This window comes from Sylvia atricapilla, chromosome 1, assembly GCF_009819655.1.
Source record: "Sylvia atricapilla isolate bSylAtr1 chromosome 1, bSylAtr1.pri, whole genome shotgun sequence".
In the NCBI taxonomy this organism is placed as follows: domain Eukaryota; kingdom Metazoa; phylum Chordata; class Aves; order Passeriformes; family Sylviidae; genus Sylvia; species Sylvia atricapilla.
Window position 1 is genome coordinate 31,792,260 of NC_089140.1, and position 23,035 is coordinate 31,815,294.

General features: G+C 43.0%; 1 protein-coding gene across 1 annotated transcript in view; it reads right to left on the reverse strand.

The window, feature by feature from the left end:
- RAPGEF5 (Rap guanine nucleotide exchange factor 5) overlaps positions 1-23,035 on the reverse strand; it is a 158,939-nt gene that overhangs the window by 48,411 nt on the left and 87,493 nt on the right. The window contains exons 10-11 of the mRNA XM_066318589.1: positions 16,548-16,651; positions 16,124-16,212 (exon numbers count right to left, since the gene is read on the reverse strand). Coding sequence (XP_066174686.1) covers positions 16,124-16,212; positions 16,548-16,651 — 193 coding nt within the window. The remainder of the gene's footprint in view (positions 1-16,123; positions 16,213-16,547; positions 16,652-23,035) is intronic.

Below are 23,035 nucleotides of genomic sequence, written 5' to 3' on the forward strand. Positions count from 1 at the left end.
CACAAAGGTTCTGTTTAAAGATCATACAGAGGTAAGACACGAGGAACAGATATTATCAAGAGTTCAGCTGCTTGTAAGTATTAAAACACCTCCATGGGCATGTTTTCCCGTGGCAGCTGAACTGTGTTTGTGTGCAATTTGGCTGCTTGCAATACACAGCATCCCAGTGCTACCCTTTTAAGATGGAAGACCCTTACTTTGATAATTTGCAAACTATTTACATTCTTTGGGGAGTTCGGCATTAGATCTTTGGATCAACTGTACTGTAATTACTCAGGGTTTTTTATTTGATGGCCTTGCTTATTTCAGTTAGATAAAGTGGAAATACTAAGCAATTACAGATGAAAGCACAGAGGGGTGATTTTCTAAAGGTTTATATTCACTTTTGCCATTATTTCAGATTTTTAGTGCTATTTATTGATTCATTCACAAAAAAAAAAAAAATAGATGCAAAACAGCTCTCAGACAGGCATAACTTTGGACTGGTATAGCCCAGCTTTCCCCCTTTGTTATCTTTTTTTTCCAAGTCTTATGAGATACTGTGGTTTTCATGCACTTGCTGGAAAGCATCTAATGCAGGAGATGCATTCTGTATTTCATGGAAAGTGTTCAATTTTTAGCCCTTCATAGATACAGCTGTCTCCTGGATTTCACAGGGCACCAAGGAGTCACCTTGGCTGACAGGTAAACCCCACCTTTCTGCACAGGCATACACAAATCTGATGCAATGTTAAGGAAAAAGTTAAAAATCAAAACTGCAATAACAGATAAGCCACTGTATTAAACGGTGCCTCCTGGATCATCTGCTCTGTGACCATGTTTCACCACTACAGCACCTGGCTGTGACTAGTGCCCACTGCCATCTTTCATTTCTATAGCTCTTTTGGGCTGTAAGTGAAGCACTTCACTTACAGCATAAAAGAGCATGGTTTTCACAGAATGTGCACAGAAAAGGAGGCAGATTTGGGCTCAGGAGAGGGGGGAGGCACCTGCCAAGGCTGAGTACACAAACCACTGTCCCATGCACACAACACCAATGCTTTTGGCTAACACCATCAAAGGTGAGTCAGATGGTCATCTCACTGCAAATTGCCTTTGCCCATCAGTTTTTCAAACCCTCTTCAAATTTAATAGGCTAACAGCATAATTTCCTCTTTTTTTTTATTATTAAACTGATTCGCTTATTCATTTAGTCATTAAAGGCAATTATAAAAAATTATTTTTTCTTACTAGGAAGCAGTATGCTTTCTGTCTCACCACTGCTTAGCCCATGGGAAACCATCAATTATGTGATGACAGTCTCAGACTGCAATCACTTTTCCATGGCTGCAACCTGGTAAACACTTTAGCTAGGTGTAACACTTCCTACAGCCTCTTTTAGGTTACAAAATAGTGAGCATGCATTTATTGTTCCTGGAGAGACTGTCAGAGAAGGTAGCGAAGCATCTTCACAGCATTCACAGAAAGACTAAGTTGAAAGAGACCTTCAAGATCTTAAAGGAAGACTCTGAGGATTACATACCACCCTTCAGCTAGAAGAATACTTCATATATAAGAATATACATTGAAAAGCGATTCTCCACATCAGTTTTTGGAAACACATTACCAATTACAGTAAGCACACAGGAGCTGGAATTAATTCCATTAGGAGCTGCTGTTCTGAAGAAACAGTAGCCTATATCCCAGAAGGACAATGAACTATAATATGCAAGCTCATTTAATCACTGTATCCAATTACAAGGAGGAATAAATCATCACACACATGCCTATGTCTGAATTTTAAAAGGTAAATAGATCATGAATAGTCAAGCCAAATGCTCTGAATCTCTGGATTCACAGATTAGCAGAGGAAGTGGTGCATTCATTTTCCATTTGAAATTTTTAGTTCCATTTGGAGCCTGATTTTACAGAGCTGACATTCTCTGCAGTAAGGGGACACACAACTCTGGCATTCACCTCAGTGGAGTTTGTGTATGGTCTTTCCTAGTCTCTCTGCCCTGATGCATACCCAAGACTCCCTTAAGTCACAGGGGGTCAGAAGAGGAGCTGGCTTTCTTCCAAGCACCACAAACAGCAGCATTTCGGGCAACTGCTCCTACCCTATGCTGTAAACTCCCTCATCCCAGACCTACATGACCACAATCTCCAGGAAGATCTGAATCCTCTCCATTTGTCAAGAAAACCCAGTACAGCAGTTTCTTGCAAAGCTGATGGCATTTTCATGTTTTCCAGATGCTTTTAGAAAACTCTTATCAAATATTTATCATTCTTTGTAATCAAGAACATAGTTGTAACTTCCTAAATTACATCTTACTAACCTTGACTCCTTGAACAAATTTCCTATCCATTAAACTATGATGTAACATGAAATGTCCTATGGCCCATTTGCATGTCAAAACCCTCACCCCAGAAGGGAGATTAGATTCTCATTAATAATAACACGATCTGTATTCATACATCAAAGAAAAAAACCTGTTCAAAGTATTTACATAAGCTACACAAGCAGCCTGTGACATATTTGCCTGGAGAGATGGACCATCATGCTGAGACTGTAACAAAATTTCCCTCAGTAATACTACACACACCTCAGGAAAATACCTTCTTTGCAATAGGAGAAGCCCAGTTTCAGCTGGCAGAGACCTCCCCCTACATACAGGTTTGAACTTTGCTTGTCCAACATGCCCAGGTTTCCCAGCTGACCACATCCCAAAATGTCCTTGGGTGTGCTTTGGGGCTTCTGCCCACAGCAAACCTCCGAAGTCCCATGACGGCAGTGGCTCCCCAGGGTGTCACACTGCCCTGAGGAAGAGCTCTGTGACCCTCAGCAGCCCCAGCACTGATGGAGCCTCCAAGGTGTTTGCAAGCTGCTGTGGCCTAGGAGATCTACAGTGGGCAAGGAGAGCAAGGAGGGAATAGACAGCGTCCCTTTGCTTCCCTGGACCTGCTCCTGGGACATCAGGGGAGAGGCCAGTGAGGAGCCTTCACCATGTCCAGGGCTGCCTCCAGCACGCCAGAGGTCTGCATCTGTTTGTCCATCCTAAAAACCACCTGGCTGCCCCCACGCAGCCTCTTTGTTCAATTCCTATGTAGCTGAAGTGGAAGTGAGGAGGCATTTTGCCTGCCAGAAAGTGGGATGCGTGTTTGTGCTGAATTGCTAAATCATCCTCTTGTAGCCTTCATCACTGCTTGATGGCATGTACCAGGAAGAAAATTTTCACCTGCCTGTTACAGAGTTAAACTCTACAGCCACAGAGACAGTTAACATCTACAGACAGTAAGAGGAAAGCTGTAGTCACCTTAATAGGCAAAATGTTTGCATTTGCCCATTCTTGGTGGTTTTCACTCTTTGGAACAATGCTACACAGCCACTGCTGCTTTAAGGCTTTGAATGAAAACCCTTGGACAATGGGGATCTGACAAATGCTATTTGTTTGTGGTTGTTTTTCACTGTTGTTTGTTTGCTTCCAGCTTGTGGCTGTGCATCCCCCATGATGTTACTAACAGTATCAGCAAACAAAATCCCATGGACAAGGCTCCTATGGGGAAGGGAATTAAATCCAACAAGGGTTTCATTATTGTACTGATGCTGGGGCTCTGAATTCATGGCTGGGAAAGAACAAAACCATGATCTGGCTTTCTGGTTTTAACTGCAGTGATTCCTAGAGAGAGGTCAACCAGCCTTAAATTCCAAGAAATGGATGTGAAGAGGGTTAAAGAAAGACTGCTTGTGGAATTGGCAGAGCATTGTGGACAGTGAGAGGAGAGATAATGGCTGGAGGAGGATACAGGGTGTAGAAAAAGGAAAAAAGGAAAGAAACTGAAAAGCAATAAAACATGAGATATTAAAAGCTTCCAGCAGTCGCAAGTCAGACAGCGCGATTTCTCCACAATTACATCTCTCATTCTAGCAATTTGTATCTCCATCAAAACTCAAATTCAAGCAAATGAATAAAATCACAATTCATGCCAAATACTATCACAAGAAAACAAAAGTTTTTATTGTTAGCTTCCACCAAAATTGGACCTTTCAATGCTGCCACTTTATTTACATTCATCTATTTTCCCCAAACACTTATCCCAAAATGTTTTTTGCACACATCACATTTTGACATTGGAGAGAGAGTATGATCTTGGTTTTAGAAGGATCTCACAAGCTTTTGAGCTAAGACAAGGTCATCTCATGATCTCAGCCTGGCTTGGGAGATAGTGGTGTCAGCTGCTGCCACAGCTACAGCTCACATCAGTATTTTTCACCTTGTCTAAAAGATGGGACGAGTAATGTATTTTATTACAGTAACTGATGCTATTCTGTAAAGCTCTTTCTGTCAGTGCCAGCTATACTCCATGAGGGTAACTGACATCTCATGAAAAACCTTTGGCTGTCAAAATGCTGTAATTCTACTCCTATTTCAATCTTAGAAAGTATCAAAATTGACTCTAAAAAAAAAAAAAAAAAAGCAGGACTGTCTCCAATGCCAACTACATAGACTCTCATAAAAGGTGTTATACACCCCAAGTAATACCAAACTGATCAAATCTTTCCCTCTAAAAAAAGCAACAGCAATTTAAAGCCTGCATTATGAGCTTACCAACTGCAGTTAATGCACAGAGCTTCTGAATTTATGCTCAGTGCATTCTGCTCCATTATCTCCTTTTTAGACAGTTCCCTCCTCTCTCACAAAAGTATTCCTACTACAACCATCTATTTCTACATCCAATAGCCAATCTTCTCCCTTGCCCACTAAAATCACGATCTAGCAAAACATCACAAACCACAGCAGAATACCCTGCCAACATCTTTCAGCACACAGCAAATTTGGCCTTTAGCAGCTGCTCTCTCATCTGCTCTTTTTCCCCCTTTCCCTTGAACATGCTAGAAAAGGCAGCAGCCACTGGCAGGGCAGGGCAGAACCTGGCTCTGCTGCACCTGGCAATCCAGAGTGTGTTGCCCCCAGTTTGTCAAGGCCCCAGACTTCTCTCAAGCAATTGTGTTTATTCAGCTACACAGCAAGCAGAGGCTGTAATGCAGCCCAGGGTGCCCAGCTATTAAGGGAGGTCTTAGAGCCCACAAAAAGCCCACTGGGAAATAGGCAGAAATCTATATCAATTAATGGTTCACAAATAGGTCTTGGGTTGTGGCTTTTTGTTCTTAATCTCCCCGGGTGACCTCTGAGCCCAGGGATTTACAGAAAGCAGTAAAGTGGGAAAGAAAAGGACTGCATCAGTACACTGCACAACCAGGCATCACCTAACGGCAGTAACAGAGAGTATGACAGGGAGCCTAGTAAAGTAATAATTATAGTTTGGCTAAAGCCAAAGCTAGTCCCACTCTTGCTCACAAAAAGACCAAAGCTGCTGCTTCCATAGTACTGTGAAACTGCCTGAACTCAGGGCATGTTGAGAAGGATTGCGGGGGAAGGAGGAATTAACAGCGTGAGAGTAAATTTAGTTCACAAGAGGGAAAAAAGCCGCTTTGAAGAACAGATTTCTTTCAGATTCTTAATACATAACCTCAAAGCACAGGTCTGCAGTGAATCCATCCTTCCACCCTGTGGGCGGGGAATGAAGGCGCTCTTTATATTCCTCAGAAAATGTTAATCTCACAAGAAAATCATTGTATTATAGCAACTTGGAGCACTGGAAACACTGGAATTCAAACTCTGAAGACAGCACGTGAACTGTATTCCTGGACTCAGAGATACAGCAAGCACATCAAGATACAGTTTTATCTTTTCAGCATTCTTACATAAAAAATCCTCCCATTCGATTAAAGCTTTTTTCCCCAAAAAAACAAAAAACAAACAAAAAACCAAACCAACAAACAAACAAAAAACCCCCTGAATTTCAGAGCACTATCTCTGAGTTTCATACCATTATAGATTCTGCTTTCAGGAAGGAATGCTTTGCTGTATCCTGAGAACAAGGTCCCAACTCAACAACCTTCGAAGTAAGTGCTAATAGCAACATGGGAGTCATTAGTGTGCAAACACCTACTTAGGCCAGCAGCTGGGGAATCTCTGTGTGGTGGAAGAGGAGCACCTGGATGACAGTGCTCAGCTTTTGAACAGCTTGATAGTTAAGAAAAGGAAGGAAAGGAAGGAAAGGAAGGAAAGGAAGGAAAGGAAGGAAAGGAAGGAAAGGAAGGAAAGGAAGGAAAGGAAGGAAAGGAAGGAAAGGAAGGAAAGGAAGGAAAGGAAGGAAGAAAGGCAGAAAGAGAGAAAGGCAGAAAGAGAAAGAGAGAGAGAAAGAGAGAAAGAAAGAGAGAAAGAGAGAGAGAGAGAAGAGAGAAAGATGAGAAAGAGATGGAGAGAGAAGAGGAGAACGATGAGAAAGAGAGAAAGAAAGAAAGAAAGAGAAAGAAAGAGAAAGAAAGAAAGAGCGGTGAGAACAAAAAATGAGGACCTGTGGTGAAGGGCTCCATGTTTGGGGCTCCTGAAGGACAAGGTGGTCTGTGGCTTCTGATGAAGGATCAGGATGTGTGGACACTTTATAAGAAGTAGCAACACTGATATTTCATTTTTACAATTCCAGTTCCTACTCTCACAGCTAACTGACCTGCCATCCCACGCTCCATCTGTTGCGATTCCTCTTACGCTACTCTCCTAAAAATCAGGTCCCACTTTTCACCTACTAGAAACAGCACCTTCTAGATAACTGTACATGCTTTATAGTCAGCTTCATTCTGGGAAAATAAAAAGCAAGGCTGTATCTGGGGGCTGAGGAGATCTAGCTGTGTCATCTCTGCAACAGAGGTTATTCCTCTCATCATATTCTTGGTGGTTTGATCAAATTTCTGCACGGAAATGGATGTCTAATAGACAGAAGTCAGCAAGAGCTACCATAGCTTAGATTCATTTCAGAATTTGGCTAAGATTTTTTGTTAAGCTGATGTTGATTTGTTTTGGTTTTGATGTTCTTATGGCTCACTAGTAGCAGTATGACATTAGCTGCAACAGGAGTTACCCGATCTGCTTCATCTCCAGACCTGCAGCTGTGGAACTGACCTAACCTCCTGTGCAGCATTTGAGACAGGGAACCAACCCAAGCGGTTGGCGTATATCTAAAATGACAGGTCTCTTGATGAGAGAGATTTCTTTGGCATGACCCCTGTGCAATGACTCAGTTTTCCCCTTCTACTTCATGGCGCTCAGTTTGAACCTTCTGACCCGGGAACAGGACTTATTTTTGCTACATTTGACACTGACCAGCCACACTTGAGTGATTAGAAAAGGATTCAGACTAAGGCAGAAACTAAGAACCAGCATTTGCTATTCTACCACTAAAATACAAGAATTTTTGTAAAGTCTTCCAATTTTTTTTTTATCCCTTCCATACACTTCTTGGCTTAGCACCATCAGGCAATTAGGAATTATCAAAAGCACTATTCTGGAAAAAGTTCTGTAGAAACACTTTTCAAATATACAAATATGTCTTTTTATGATCTCAGCTACTTAATGCATCTGCATATATATATATATATATAAAATTTCACATATCTGAAATACTTCACTAATTTGATAGTTATAGCACCTAGACTTCCAATGTTATGAGGGCAAAAGGGATGTTACAAACAACAGATTAATGTCTTTAGGGTTACATTTCCAGCAACCTTACCAAATTCCCAGTGTCATAACATCTTGTCTTCCAGGTACCTCATCAAAATGCTTTTATCACCCAAGCTTATTTTGCAGTACAAAAAATATATGTTTTCTGTCTTTTCTGACTTAAAGCCTTTCCACTGTCAAAGAAAATTATTTTTACCCCTAAAAATGTTCTCCTGATAGACCTACACTTCCCAGTTCTTTTCTGCTTAAACAACTAAGATCATCAAAAACCCTGATATTGTCTCCAATGCACATCTTCGTAATAAATAGTTTCACACTAGGCTTTCATGACAGCTCCTTATCACTTTCTCACATAGCAAAAGGTGACAACTGGCAATAATAAATCACTGAATCATAGGGAAAAGACTGAGAAACTGAGAATGCTATGATCCAATTGGCAGTCATATGGAATGGGTAGCATTTTCTTCTGCAAATTTGACTCAAACACAGAACATTAAACACTTGGGGCTCTACTAGGTATTGTGTACAAAAGTAATGTATTTAGTGCCCGCAGTGCACAAAGTGCCTCAGTGCTCCTGGGCACACCGAAACCATATGTTTTTCTGATGGCTACCTCAGTTACTTTCTCTCCCTGAAAGGGTCTAACTTGCTAAGTGTATCCACAGCATAAAAGCATTTGTGGTGAGGAACTGAAAAAATACCATCTGTATCTATAAAGAGAGTCCTGATCAAGAGTAAGAGTGTTTATCATTCCCCATGTTGACTCTAGTTTCCCAGTCACTGGATACAATAGTGGGACAATTCAGGAGCAGCATTCCCAGACTCTGCCTTTCCAAAAGTTTGCCCAAACAAGTTTTAGTGCCCAAGTGCAAATAAATCCTTTTCAGGCTCCATGTCCTCATTTCTCAAAAAAACTGTCTGAGCTCCTAACATGAGACAGCATCTTAGACATAGTCCCCTCACTGGCATTTCCCATTATCTTCGGCACTGTGACACATTATCTGTCTGCAGTGAATCCCAGACATGGTGCTCCTTCTGCAAGCTGATTCAGCTCACTACTGTGACTCAAAACAATCCAATCAAAGGGAAAAAAATTGTTTATTTGTTTCCTATGAAGGTACCTAAATCTACTTGGCACAAGGTCAAGCCAATAGAGAAGAGGAGATGGGATACTATGGCAAAGTAGAGGTGGACAGTTAGATGATGTCAGACCTTTCCATTTGGGAAGCCACTGTTACAGCTGGCAGACTTGGTCCCAACTTCATGCTATCCCCAGAGCTCCTGCTTCTCTTGTCCCAGCTTCAGGTTCCACCATGCCACTTGCAAAGGCATTCAGCTGAAAATTACTCCCATTTTGCTGCCAGCTCACTCAGTTTTCCTACCCATCTTATTATAATCTTAGATTCCAATTAATTCTTTCCAAACTGCAACATGCTGCATATGTAATATGATGGGTCAGGTCAAGACTCCCATAAAAAGAACCAGGTCTTTGACAGAGGATGCCCAACAGAAGAAAAAATAACTCAGAAAAAGATAAATACAGAGTTACCTTTCTTAGACACACCTTCCTTTCTTCCAACAACAGGCAGTGTAGACTTTCCAAATGGGAAGTTGTATTGACATCACTGCAGTGATTGAGTTTTTGCCAGAATTTTGCCTAGCTTGTTTTTAAAACTCTCCAAGTTTTGGCTTCTACAGAATACTCACAACAACAATTTTCACAGTTTAGCTGTGCATTATCCAGGAAAACCACTTCTCTTTATTAGTTATAAACCAAATAATTTCACTCTGTGACAAAACACTTGCCTCATTATGAGAAACAATGAGCAACATTTCACCCTCCCCCCACAATTAATAGCCTTGTAGATCACCATATACCTCCTTTACCAAAGTTGCCTTCCTACGACAACCAGACCTAGACTATTTATTCTTAGATATATTAAATCTATAATTCTAATCACTCTTCCTGCCCTTTACTTCATTTTCAACCCGAGCTGGAGGAGAAGAGGAATCACATTACACATTCCATATTTCACAGTTAGACAATGGCATAACTACAGATCTTGCTTGGATTTTTTTCCTAATTAGCCTAAATACTACCTGCCTTTTTGACCAGTGCTGACCAAAAATTTCCACGGACTATCCACACTACCTCCACAGACCTATTTTCTGCATGATAATAGTCAAGTCAGCACCCTGCTGAATATGTATAATAAGAATTTCCTCTTCTTCATGGTAGAAAAACACATTACCTTGCATTTTTCAAACTTGGATCCCATGTGCAATTTTATCCTGCAGTCACATAGATTTTTATTCCTTTCATCTTTCTGCAGCCATAGGGCTGGTTCGAGGGGCCTGCTCCCAACTTATTTCCCAGTTCTACACTGCCCCATTCTTACTACTTTCATGAGAATTAATTTTGAGTTGGATTGGCTTCCTGATGTAGCACAGCAGCTCAAACAGGCAGTCAGAGGTGGAAATAAAAGGGTGTACAAGAACATAATTTTACACGGCCACTAAAGGTGAAACTATGGCTTTATTTACCAGGAGACCTTCAATCATTTACTAATACCAGCACATACTGTTACCTCAGATTTCACCCCACACTCAGCAGCACCCAGTCTTCAGTGGTGAATTCCCTACATTTTAAACAGAGACACTTCACTCCTACCTTTCATTTTCTCTCTTTTAAGTAATCATCAGTCCTGAAAAGCATCTCATTCCTGATCAAAATGATCTTTATATTTCTTTCAGGATTTTTGGCAAGGGATTTTCTCAAAAGCATCTTGAAAACACAAATATAAGATACAGGCACACCAGATATATACCTTCATGCTCCTTCAAACCTTTAACAGCTCTACAGGACACACAAGATCTGAACTGTCTGCAAAAAATAATCCCCAGATTTCCTGTTTCTCATTATGTTTCTGTATGCATTTCTCCCTTCTGCATGTACTGTACTGCCACACAATTTTCCAGCACAAATTCACAACTTCATGCTGAAATTTTGCATCTAATCATACTCCTGCAAGCAAGTCCAGCTGCTAAAGACACCAGTCCTTCTCTACTACTGTCCTCATCTGGACACCTCTCATTCCCTGCCACCCTCTGCCTGTGTCAGGGGGGCAAATTTAGCGTCACTGACAGATTAAGTGGATCAAGAGACTTATCCATCTTAAAACGAATAATTTAGTATTTCCTAGGTTAGTATCAACTAGAACCAGCTCCCTACTTTGGAGTGCTACAGAATCATTCACACAAAAGACTGTAGAAGCACAGCGGCACCAGTGGCTGGGAAAGGCTGAGCTGCTTCTTTCATCTACAGCAAAAGTTTATGCTAGAATAATGTATTGATAAAATGACAACCTTATTACTTAGATGTTCCCCAAATAGAACCATTTCTTTTAATTGGTATCACATTTTCCACCTTCCTCTGCCACTCAAGCTGCTTTATATGACAGATTACACATCACTTGTTAGGAGTTCAGCAATTTCATATCAGAGTTCCTTTAGAAGTCTTCGGGGAGTAACATCTGATCCTGGTGATTTGTTACTATTCATTTTATTGATTTATTCTAAACCTACTTCTACTGACAGTCTAATTTAGAGATAGCTTAGACTCACACTGCATAAAGCAATAGTCTCCAAGAGCCTCTCCAGGTTCTCTCATACTGAACACTGATACACACTAGTATAATTTTATTTTTCTGTTAGTCTTACACTGATGTGCTCTGCTAAACTGTTATTCCCCTCCTATAGGCATGGCAGTAATATGCATTTAGCCCCATTATTTTACCAAATCTTCCTAAACGACAGGGAAAAGTTTACAAAATCCCTCAAAATTTTGACTGACAACATTTCATTATGAAGGACTGTTAAGAGGAAGGGTTAGTAGGCATTTATTTTCTCCATCCTAAAACCTGGAAGGTAGGATCACAAAGTGTTGGGCAAATATCTATTCTCGTTGACATCAGTCCACATGCATCAGACACACACTGACTGTGTGGCAGTCACAGGAGTACATTTTTCACCACCTTTTAATCATCATTGAAAAGCACAGTGAGCAAAAAACCTAATACCATGCTTCATAACTAAGAAAAAAAATATCAAAAAGCAACCAGACCTTTTTTTTCTTGGAATATTAAACAAAAGACAATCTAGAAAAGGCAGAGCTGTATCCCTTTTTCACAACTTCATTTAGCAGCTGCCTACAGTCAGTTCATGCAGGATAGTACCATTCTCCTCCAAGGTCACGTACAGTTCTGCAGAGGGTGCCACTGCCCAACAGCACAGCAGTGTCATTGGTAGAGTGTAGAAACAGAACGTGTTAAACAAAAGAAACTCTTACTACAGAGGACTTCTGGGACAAATAGACGTGGTCTGAAGGCCCCTCCGAGGTGGTATGTTACAATCCTAAAGGTAACACTGCTTCTGTATGACAGGAGAGAGTTCCCACTAATCCAAGGATCATGCACAGTCCCAGATAAGGTGACAGAGCATGACATATAGGTCACTACTCCTTTTTGCTCCTACTCCAAAGAAATCCAGACCATACTTACACTTTTCTGCCTCTCTTTTAGCTATGTCATGAGGATTTGTCCCCTTTTTCTGTCTCTTTAATCTTTCACCAGGCCCTCCATCATCTGCCATCCCAACTTCTGCTAACAAAACTGTCATGCCTCCCCCTTCTCACAGTCCCTTTCACCCAGTCCACCCAGTCCCAGTCCAGATGCAAAGATGCATCCTTTAATACTGATACCACCGTGTTGTTCCAGTTGTACCTTTCCACGTTTATTTCCTTTCTCCAGATCACACTTTCCTGCGGCCTCTTGCTCTCAAACACCTTCACTAATTAATTTATCCTCTATTCATTCCCTAAAATGAACCCTGTAGTAAGCAGGTAAAACACATGTGGTGTCAGCAGATGCAATGGGGGAGATTATGTCCTACTTCAGCAATGTTCTGCTTCAGCTGCCTGAGAGAGGTGACCCAAAGGACTGAAGGAAATGGTCTGAGTGATCCAGGCAGGCCTGGAGTAGTAGCAGTGGATGTGATGATCACTGCATCATTCCAGAGGCTGCCAAATGTTGAATGTAACAACCACAAACCAAGAGAGTATGTCTGAACAGAGATCAGCTGGGGGAAACTCCAAAGATGACATCAGGATAATTTCTGGAGAGGGAAATGCTGCTAACATCCAAGAAATAAAGATTTTACATAAAAGAACAATGATTCTAAAATAAATGGTGTAGTCAATGGGAAGGGATTAGAGATTCTGAGATGCTAAGATTTGGCCTCTTGGAGATTACTTGTTCAAATCCCCATCCTTGAAGAGGATTAGCCCACAAGGCATCTTCCACCTAGATAGTGACATATTTGAAGTATATCGCTCTATTCAGGTCTTAAAACCTCAAATTACACTCTAAAATGCACACTCAGCAGACATTCCCAGTGATTCCAAACACCTCAGAGATGACTCAGAAAAGTTGCTTGTTACAGAAATTTAAAATTTCCATCCATCCCACGGCAGGAAAGAAGAACAGTCTTCTTGGGGGTTGGCACTTTACAGGTTATAGTACCTCAGTGAAATGAAAACTTCCTCCCTTTGAGATGGAAGGCTGTCAAGCCTTTGTTAGTGGCAAGCCCAAATTTAATGTGACGTCCCAAGAACTTGCATATACTCCCTGACACAGTCATTACAAAAATCCCTCAGTCAATTAACAATTACTAAGTAAATTAGGCCAAAGAGCCTTGGAAACCTCAGGCTTTTCCAGACATCCTGCCTATGGAAGTCACCAGAGCAATAGACTAGTCTAGCTTTGCAGATTGCAGAGTTCTCTTCAGGTGTCCTCAGTTGCTAAAACAGTACTCTGTTACATCACAGGGATAACTCTTCAGGTTGGGTCCCCACCTGTTTATTATAGCAGGGTTTATTAAGCTGAGTGTTTAAGGGGTCCTGCTGCAGGTTTCGGAGCAGCTGAAGGAAGCCTTGGAGACTGGGCTGGACACCCAGTAAAATTTTTTTCCAAACCAGCCCCAAAACTTGCTTTACGCTCTCAGGTGCAAGTGGTGTCTGCTGAGTTGGGCTAGAAAATGGAGGATGGCTGGGAGCAATCCATGGCGCATCACTCAGCCATGTCGGCGTTTATAAAAGGCAGTGTTCCATGACCAGGCCAGCCCCAGGACAGCAGATTGGTTTGTTAACAACCATAGAGGGCTGCAGTTATGGTTTGGTATATAAAGGGTGGGAATGAAAACATGCAGACCGTCCCTCCTCGGGAAAGCAGTGCCAAGGGTCAAAGGGAACAACAGCCCCCTGTGCACCAGGGAATGTAAGAACAGCCCTTTCGCATGTTCTTTACAGACACAAATAAGGAAACTGCATTGGGGGCTGCAGGGAAAGCAAGAGGCCATGGAAGTCATCCTGGAACTGGCAAACAGACAGCAGGAGCAGCAGCTGGGTACAACAACATTGTCCTTTTATGTTCTGCAAAGCTATGCCTGCTAAAACACAAGCCTGCAGGGCTCTGCAACTCGATCATTCTCTGAGATGGGCCAGATTGGAGCTAGAAAAAAAACAAAACCCAGCAAATCCAAGCACCCAAACGGCAGAAGGATGCCTCCAGGTACACACACAAAGCTGTACATATGCACAATCAACATCCCATACTTCCTCATGCCAAAGGCAGCTGAGTCTGCAAAACAAGCTGGTAAAAACCATTACGGGGCATCCCCCTCGGAAACTACTGGGAAACATAACTCCTAAACTCTTTCATTTTGATGAAGTTCTGTATTACCAGATTGATAAAGTCAGAAGAAAATGGTATCTGAGGGAGTGGAGGGCTGCTGGGCAAGGTTTAGCACACATCTTTGTGATGGCAAAAAATCGAAGGCACAGCTAACTTTGTTCTGCCCCTGGGATCCAGTTAACCCTGGCTACAGGGCAGAGCCCAATTGTTTCTTTCCAAAGGAGTTAGGATAAGGCAGAGGTGAGGGGAAGGTAGTCAACCTTTAAATACTTTGCCATCTGCTGACAATCAAGCAAGCAGTGGTTTAACATTTGCTTTGAGTTTACCAGCCCCTCTGTACAACAAAAAGATCAGGCTTAGGAACAGCCTCTCTGTGAAGTGAGGGAGAGAAATCAAAGAGATTAAAAAAAAAGGTAGTACATGGGAAGATGTATACAGCATCTAAGGCTTTACATAAGGAGTGCTTTGCATTTACAAATACCAAAATATAATGTATATCACTACTGAAAGTATCATTGTTTTCCAGCAAGCCTGTGAGCTTAAAAAATAAGATAAAGCAGAGTATAAAGACTGGCAGCTCCTCAATCTGTGTGTGATAAACGTTAATGAGAAAACTTATTCTGGATCCAATATTTGACCTTAAAAGGCCAAGGAAGGATCCTCACTACAACTGCCTATGAGCTGGTTCAAGTAAATTACACCCATAACTAGCCTAGTGCATCTGTGGAAGGAAAACTACAGCCTCTCTCTGCACTAAATATTAATGTCTAGGCAGACAAAAGCAGCACTAGGAACACTGTAATAATATCACTGGCAGACACTCTGTGTTTCTTTGGGGCATTAACACATCAGCACAAGGAATATGCCTATTGTCCCGCATTAAACTAATGACTTGTTCTGAGACATTCCTCTGGGAATCACAGATGTTATATTTTTCAGACATTTAAAAGGATTAAAGTGTGTTTATTCTCAGTAATCTCATTTATGGAGAAAGATATATACAGGCATCAGGAGTATGCATTTTAACCCTATTGGGGATGACCAAATACACAGTGCCATTGGCAGCCACCTGCCCTCCTCTCCAGTATTCAGGATCTTCAAAAGTCTCACCAGCCTGGATGCTTTCATTAAAAGTATCTATGAATTGCAGGTTACAGGCACTTCTGATAAACTACTCCATGAGCCCTTGGTGACAGCAAGCTGTGCATATAGCCAAGAGATCCAGCTGGAAATTAAACTGCATGTCAAGTAGCTGGATTCATATAAAATTGCTCTAGGCTAGAATGAAATATCTCCGGTTGAAGACAAACAAGTAGAGCACTGGGCGATACGGTGTGCCCTGGGCTATGAGGAAATTTATAAACCATTTTTATGAAACAGACGGGCCAAAGTATTGGGGTGATGGCAAAACGATTAGCTGGCCAGGAGGTGAGGTGCACTGCACGCATCCGGATGGACAGAGGAACAGATGCAGGCTACGAGGGATGTCAGCGCAGCCGGCAGAGAGACGGTGCTGTACAAAGCCTGCCGCAGCCTGCGCTACCCCGGCGGCAGCCAAAGCCGAAGGTTAACCCGCTTCAAGTTGCTGCCCAGCGGCTCCGCTGCCGCCGGCGCTCCTGCCCCGGGGCCGGTGCCGCTCCGACACCTCGCGGCAGCCGCGCCACACTCGGGGATTCCTCCCGCATCGCCCCGGCTGGCAGCGGCTTTCGGCCAGCGGTGCCCGGGAGGGATCCCCGCGCCGCTCTGCCGGCACCGGGACCGGCACCTCTCCCCATCCCCGGCCGCCTCCCCGCCAGGCTCGCTCCTTACCCGTCTCTTTGTCCTGGGCGGCTTCCAGGTGCAGGTCGCTGAGGAGATGCTCCAAAATCTTCTCCGGCGTCCCCGACACCACCACGTATCTGTCGGAAAGCAGAGAGTCCCCGGAGTCATCCTCGGTGGAAGACTGCGAGCGGCTGCTCCACTCGTCCTCCTCGTCCTCCTCGTCGATGTACTTGAAGTAAGGCACGTCGAAGGTGGGCAGCGGCCGCTCCCCGCCGCGGCCCGCCAGCGCCTCGGGCACCCGCACCCTGCCGCTGCCCATGGCGCCCCGCTCCCTGCGCGCCGCCGCCCGGCCCTAAGCTCCCCCCGCGGGGGCCATCGCCCTGCCGGGGCCGCGGGCCGCCGCCCCGCCCGCCGCCGCCGAGCCCGGCCCGGCCGGCCCAGCCCCGCACGCCCGGAGCCGCGGAAGCCTTACCTCCCGCGCCGCTCGGGGGCCGGGCTGCGTGACCACACCTTCCGCAGCACCAGCGCCGCGCCGGCCGCCTCCCGCGCCCGCTCGCCGCCGCCTGCATCGTCCGCCTTCCGTGCGCAGGGGGAGAGGGACAGAGAGAGCGCGGTCAGTGCCCGCCGGGGTCGGGGCCGCCACCTCCACCCCGCCCGGGGGAGCCGCTGCCGGCGGCCAAAACTGGGGAGGGGGCTCTTTGCACCCCGGGACAGGGAGGCGGAACGAGCTGCCTTTGTGAGCGGCACTGGGCTCCGTGTGTTGGATTTTAATTCACAGAAGCCAGTGGGAGGGGGCCTTTGAATATGCGGGTTTCCGTGTCCCCAAGGTGATGGCTTGTTTAATTCCCAGACAGTCAAACAAAGCAGGGGACAGGTAACAATAGTCTGAAAGCGGCAAGTGCTCCCGAGCATGCCAGTAATAGAGAGGCAGAATACACCTTCTGTGAAGCTTCTCCCCTGTACTTCAGTAAAGGCAATTGAAACAGTAGAGCAGGCATGGTATGTGTGCCTCCGAGCATCTCCTAAAACACTCCGTGTACGCATCGTCCTTCTTTTCAACAACTTTTTAACTTGGGAAACAAACACCCCCGCAAGAAAGTTCAGCCCGGTGACCTCCCCTGTTGTCTGACTTTTGGCTAAGATGCGGTTTATACACCGACTTTCTCTCTCGCTGCTCCCTGAAAGTGAAGGGAGCCGAACCATCATCCATTTGTGCACACGCAGCCCACATCCCCGGCGCGGCCGAAGGCAGCTGACTGAGCAGTGCGGGAGATGAGGGCTGCCTGCTGACTGAGCAGGGCGCATTGAAACACGGCGGCTGCGGAGAGCGGCGCGCAGCCCCCTGCGAGATCCTCCCGGCAGATTCAGTCACCGGAGAGTGAGCCACACAAAAGAGGCGGCTGTTTCAATGCGAGTACATCCCAGTAGGTGCTGTTCCTCTAATTCTGACCTGGTTTAGTTATATTGTTCAGTATGTCAAGCGCACATGCAAAAGCCATACAGGTACTACTCAAAGAAGAGAACACAGCATTTGTGCATCAAGTGTACAGTATCCAGCAGTGAAAAGGACTTTGAATGGGTTAAAAATTGCTGAGGAACAGAGCTACCTTGGCAAAACAAGGGAGAGAAACCACTTTATGATTCCTCTTTCTATTATTTGATATTTTATTCTAAGACCCAGTGAATCTGACTGCTACTTTTGGTTGTCACTGTGGTGCAGGCATGCCCAAAGATGCAGCCCATGCCCTGAAGAAGTTTTCTTTATCAGTGAAGATCATGTAGAATTGATCTATTAAATTTCTGCAAGGTCAGACATACAGGTACTGAGCCAATTAATGTCAGATATTCATTGTAACACTCCCAGGAGACATTGCTGAGCAGCCGCGTTACAGGAATACTGATGCATAATTGTAATCTTCCATTTCACTGGCCATGGTTTTTTTTGTTGCCTACATATTTGAAAAACTGCAATGAAAGAGGCAGCAAAAGAGAAGGAGAGGAAGAACAAGAAACAGGCACAGCATTAAAGCAATTCAGTAAAAGGGAGGTTTATCCAAACAAATAAATCGCTCCATTTCTCTGTCTCTTCTCTGGCATTTTCATCCTCTAAAATAGCCCCAATCCTCATTTCCCTGTGCTCACTGACATTCCAAACTGCAGCACATATGGAGAATGTATGTGATGTATGGTGCTGTATTTGTACAAGCCATCCATTTCCTCATAGATGGGAATGGATTTTAAGCACACCCATATACATTACATACATGAGCAGCTGGCAGCAAGTCAACAGGGAGCACTGGGAGGGTGAAAGCTCTCTCATACTGAAGGGGCATTAACAATGGTTGGTGTGGAAGACAATGTTTCCCCTTCAGCATCTCACTAGGCAGAGAGATTTTCAAAAAAACCTCTGGAGTTAGTGTTTGCAAATTTACAGCATGAAGTACCCCAATGATAAGATTTTCTTGTCCTTGCCTCTTTAAGCAATTTCAAGGAAGAAAAAAATCAATCTATTTTATCAGGTAAGACAAAAAACGGGGAAAACTAAGGCGAATTGGGTTCAAGTTGGATTTTCATTACCTATAATAAATATTTCACTCAAAAAAGAAGAGGCATATAGAATTTCTTTATTTTGCTATCTTATATCAAAAAAAATCGCACTTTAAGGGAAGAATTACTATTTCATGAAACCTCCACTTACACATGACATATTTTTCTGTTCAGTCAGGCCCTTTAATCATACAAGCCACAACAATTAACCTGAACAAAGCAAAGGCACAAAGGCAAGTCCTACATATTTTCACAAGTTCCGATTTCAATACAGATACTACTCTAAAATTACATCAAGGCTCACTTCATTTATCAGAATCTGGAATGGTCCATGAAATAATTCTTGCTGGGAGAAAACCAGGCTGCTCTCAGCACGCTCTGTGTAAATCCAGTGACAGATGAGAAGGAGGATTCAAGGGGCCCCCAAGTGACAGCAGTGTGTACTGAAGGGCAAGGCAGCACCCTAGCCAAGCCTCTGAAAGTCAGCAGACTGACTCAAGAGACATTTCCATCACACTTCCAATTAACAACAAAGCTTTCCTGCAGCTTTCTAGACATTCACACAGCCCTTGCAGCCTGTGCTGGCCATGCAGGGGCATGGAGGCAAAGCATCACCATCTCTCATTTTATGGCCAGGCAGAAGAATTGGGGCAGAGAGGCCACCACTGAATCCCAGTTTGCAAGGGTGAGCTGCCAGTGCTCACACTACACAGGCTACACAGGCACCTGGACTTTGAGCCCCCCCCTCAATGCCTATTTGATATTTACTTTGCTCCAGTGCAGTGGGTAGGAAATTACTCCCAGCAGCCTTGATCTGAATACATTTGGACATGAGGTGAGACAGGAAGAGGTAGAGCACCAAAATGCGACAGAGCTGAATTGCCATCTTACTTTATGTGTGGCCTTATGCATACTTTTCCTGTCTCATCTGTACCTTCAAAAGCACCATTCGCATCCTGTTAGGATGTTATAATCAATCCATGGTACACATTACCCATCACAAGGAAATTTAGCTAGCTCTGCATCTGTCAACCACTATATTTCACATTTATTACAGCTTTTAATTAATCATTTCTTGATAGCTAAACACAGCACTATCAACCTCGATGTCAGTTCCCAGCAGGAGTTTCAAGTAAACAGCAAGGTTCTCTGGACTCAGTGGATCTTCCAACCAATATTACAGCCAATTTTCCACTCCTCTCATCCATCTTCCTAATACTGAGGTAAGCCATTAATAATCCTGGGTAATATATTTTAACAGCAGACAAGTGCTACCTTTATTTTCAGCATGAAAGGAACCCTGGGGTGGTATAAATATTTATATGCTTATAGGAATGAAACAGCTGGAAGTCCTTGCTTAGCAGGCCTCAACTTGTGAGTTACACTTTGCATGAGCAGGAATATGACCCCCTGAATTAGCACAGAGGAAGAAGGAAGCAGAAAGAACCTATGGCATTGCTGAAAACAGCCACAGTGAGCTGGCTTCCTTATGGGAGACATTAGTTTTCTGGATTATTTGCAATTGGCAGGGAAGAATCCAATCTTGGGCCAAAGCAACTGATAACTTTGATATCAGGGATATTTCTGTGTTCCTTGAATTCCTGAGTTTGGCCTTTTAATTAATTAAAAGAGGATCCAACACCCAGAATGCACTGCCTCCTCTCTTCCTGTGAGAAACCTGCACTGCTAGAAATAGCAATTAAAAGCTGCTCTACTTTTCAACAGCTTTCTAACAGAAAAAAAATATTATGGTCTGAAACAGACAGTATATTCAGAAGCCTGCTGAAAAAGAAAACCCATTTTCATATAATTTCTCCGGGACAGGACAACTGTGCAAAGATTAATTTCTGTATCTAAGTTACCCATTACCGAAGTGCCTGTTATGTTGGAACATCCCTAACCAGCAATGCAAACTCTGCACATCCCAATAACAGAACTTTTGTCCTATGTCTCTTCACCTGCTTTCTTTAAAACGGATCAGACACAGAGCTACCCCAACCAATACCAGATCCAGACAGATTCTGTCACACTGCCAGTTTCAGTGGGTAAAAAAGTAATACAGGAACTAAGAGATAACCTGTAAGATACCTATAAACTTAATAGAGCATGGAAAATCCAGTGCACAGACTGATTTTCCTGGTGCCAAAGGACGAAGCAAAGGCAAAGAGAATCTTCTTTGGGCACAAGCAACAAAGCAAACTTTACACAGGCTATCTGCTTAAAAATCACATTAAATAACAAAGAAATTGCCTCTCTAGAAGTTATGGAGGGCAGGAACATTTTGTTTTCCTAGCATAACTTGGTACAACTGACTCAACACAATCAGATAATGATAACTTCTGCCTCTATGTCTTTTGATGCTGGTGCCAGGTCATGCCCTTGAGAGGTACGGGGAAAAAGCATACCTAGAGTATTCCCAGGGCTGTTTGTGCTCTGAGGAGGAGATCACTCCCCTCAATGAATCTAAGGAGCTTCCCTGTGCACACATGTAACATACATATCCATGTAAGCAGTGTGAAACACAAGAGCAGACTTAGAAAGTGGGGTCAGAAGAACAAGTCTAGAGAAGCTTCCACTGCCATGCAGGGAAAGTGCTCAAATTGGTGACAGAGCCTGACAAAAGCCACGAAATAACAAGATGCTAATTTCCAAAGACTCATTGTTTTGCTGGGCAGGTGTCTTTTTGCTTGGATATTATAATATCTCTGACATATATTATCTATGCAAAAGAAGAATTACAGGAACATGATAAAGACAGAAAAGTCAAGTCAAAAAACTGAGAAACACTGACTGGTAATCTTTGTATTATCTTTTGCATTATCTAATGTTGTTCATTTGAATAAAATACTTTTTGGTTTGGTTTGGGCTTTTGTTTGTTTGTTTGTTTGTCCTTTTTTTTACTCTATCCTGCTCCATCCCTACACCTCTTCCTTGTTCAGCATATGTTGAGACTTAACACTGAGCCTGGGTCCAAGCTAAGACCTTTGCAGTGTGGCATTGCCCACTGAGGACTAGGTTGGACACACCAAAAGTGACAGAGTTAAATCTCCATCCTGGCTCATTACATCCTACAGGCACATTCTGACTGTAACAGCCAGGAGCTGCAGGTGTACAGAAAACCCTTCACAGCTCAAGCTGAAGCATGCTTGCAGCTTCGAAAGCCTTCAAATATTAACCTCCAGAGCTCTAGAAACTCTTTACAGAGCTTGTACAAACTGCATTTTTTGGCCTCTAACTTGGGTCATATTTGGGCAAATATTTATGAAGATGGCAAAAACACCCCAAAGGGATTTCAGATCCCAACTCAGAATAATAAGGGCATAAGAATTTTTCAGAGAACTACTGCCATTTTTTTTTTAACATAACAAAACAGTATTTACCCCTAACTTCACTCTAAGCTGCTTCTGAACAATGCTGGCTGCATTTTTTCATATAGAATTACATAGGCTGACAGAGACACCTTTCAGAATAAACAGAAAATATGCAACAACTTCTAGAAGTAATGGAAAATGAAGTCTTACAATGTGAGACATTTGCTAGTGCTAATAATAGACAATGAGGTGAGTCCCGGCTGTAAAATATAGGCACATTTATACTGCAAACATAAAGGAAAGGGAAAAAAAAAAGAAACACAATGAAACATATTCTATTAACAGATGTAAGATACACTTTTAGACAGCTTCTATCAAGACTAAAGATGATCACCTTACACTTCACTGTGTTTCTCCCTGGAATCTGTTGTTGTGGAAACTACAAAATTAGATCTAAAGTCACCAAAGTACAAACACGTACAAAAATTTCTCTATTCTTCATAGACTCTTCCTTTCATTTGACAAAAAATTGAAAGTGAACAGATCACAATTTATATGAAGGTGTATGACAATATCTCTCATCTCTCTGGATAATCCATCCCAGAATATGTTACTGCATTTCACGGATTTTCAAGAGGGATCAAAATCTGTATTGAGATGTTTGATTCACTTGCAGCTACCACAGGGGAAAAACTTTCCAAGTCACCAGTTCACCTCAACCCCACTATATAAGGAGGAGACCAGTGTTTATTCTGCAGTGGTTACCCTCTCTTTATTTTAGACAGATGAAAATAAAACATAGTGAGTACTGTACTTCAATTAAAAATATCAAAAGATGAAACGTTTTCAACGGGACTACCTGTTATGTAGTTGCAGGATCACTTTTTCCAAATATCAAGGGAAAAATTACCTTACAGGACTGCAAGACCATCAACAGGAGTTTGTCATATAGCAATTCTTAAGTCTAAAAAAAAAAATGTTACATAAGGCTGTGTTGTTTCATTTCATTACAAAACACAGCTCATAGGATATACATATTGCATTTTTTTTTCCCTGAGGTCATGATCTTTTCCCCAGTTCTCTGTACTCTAATATTTTTGTT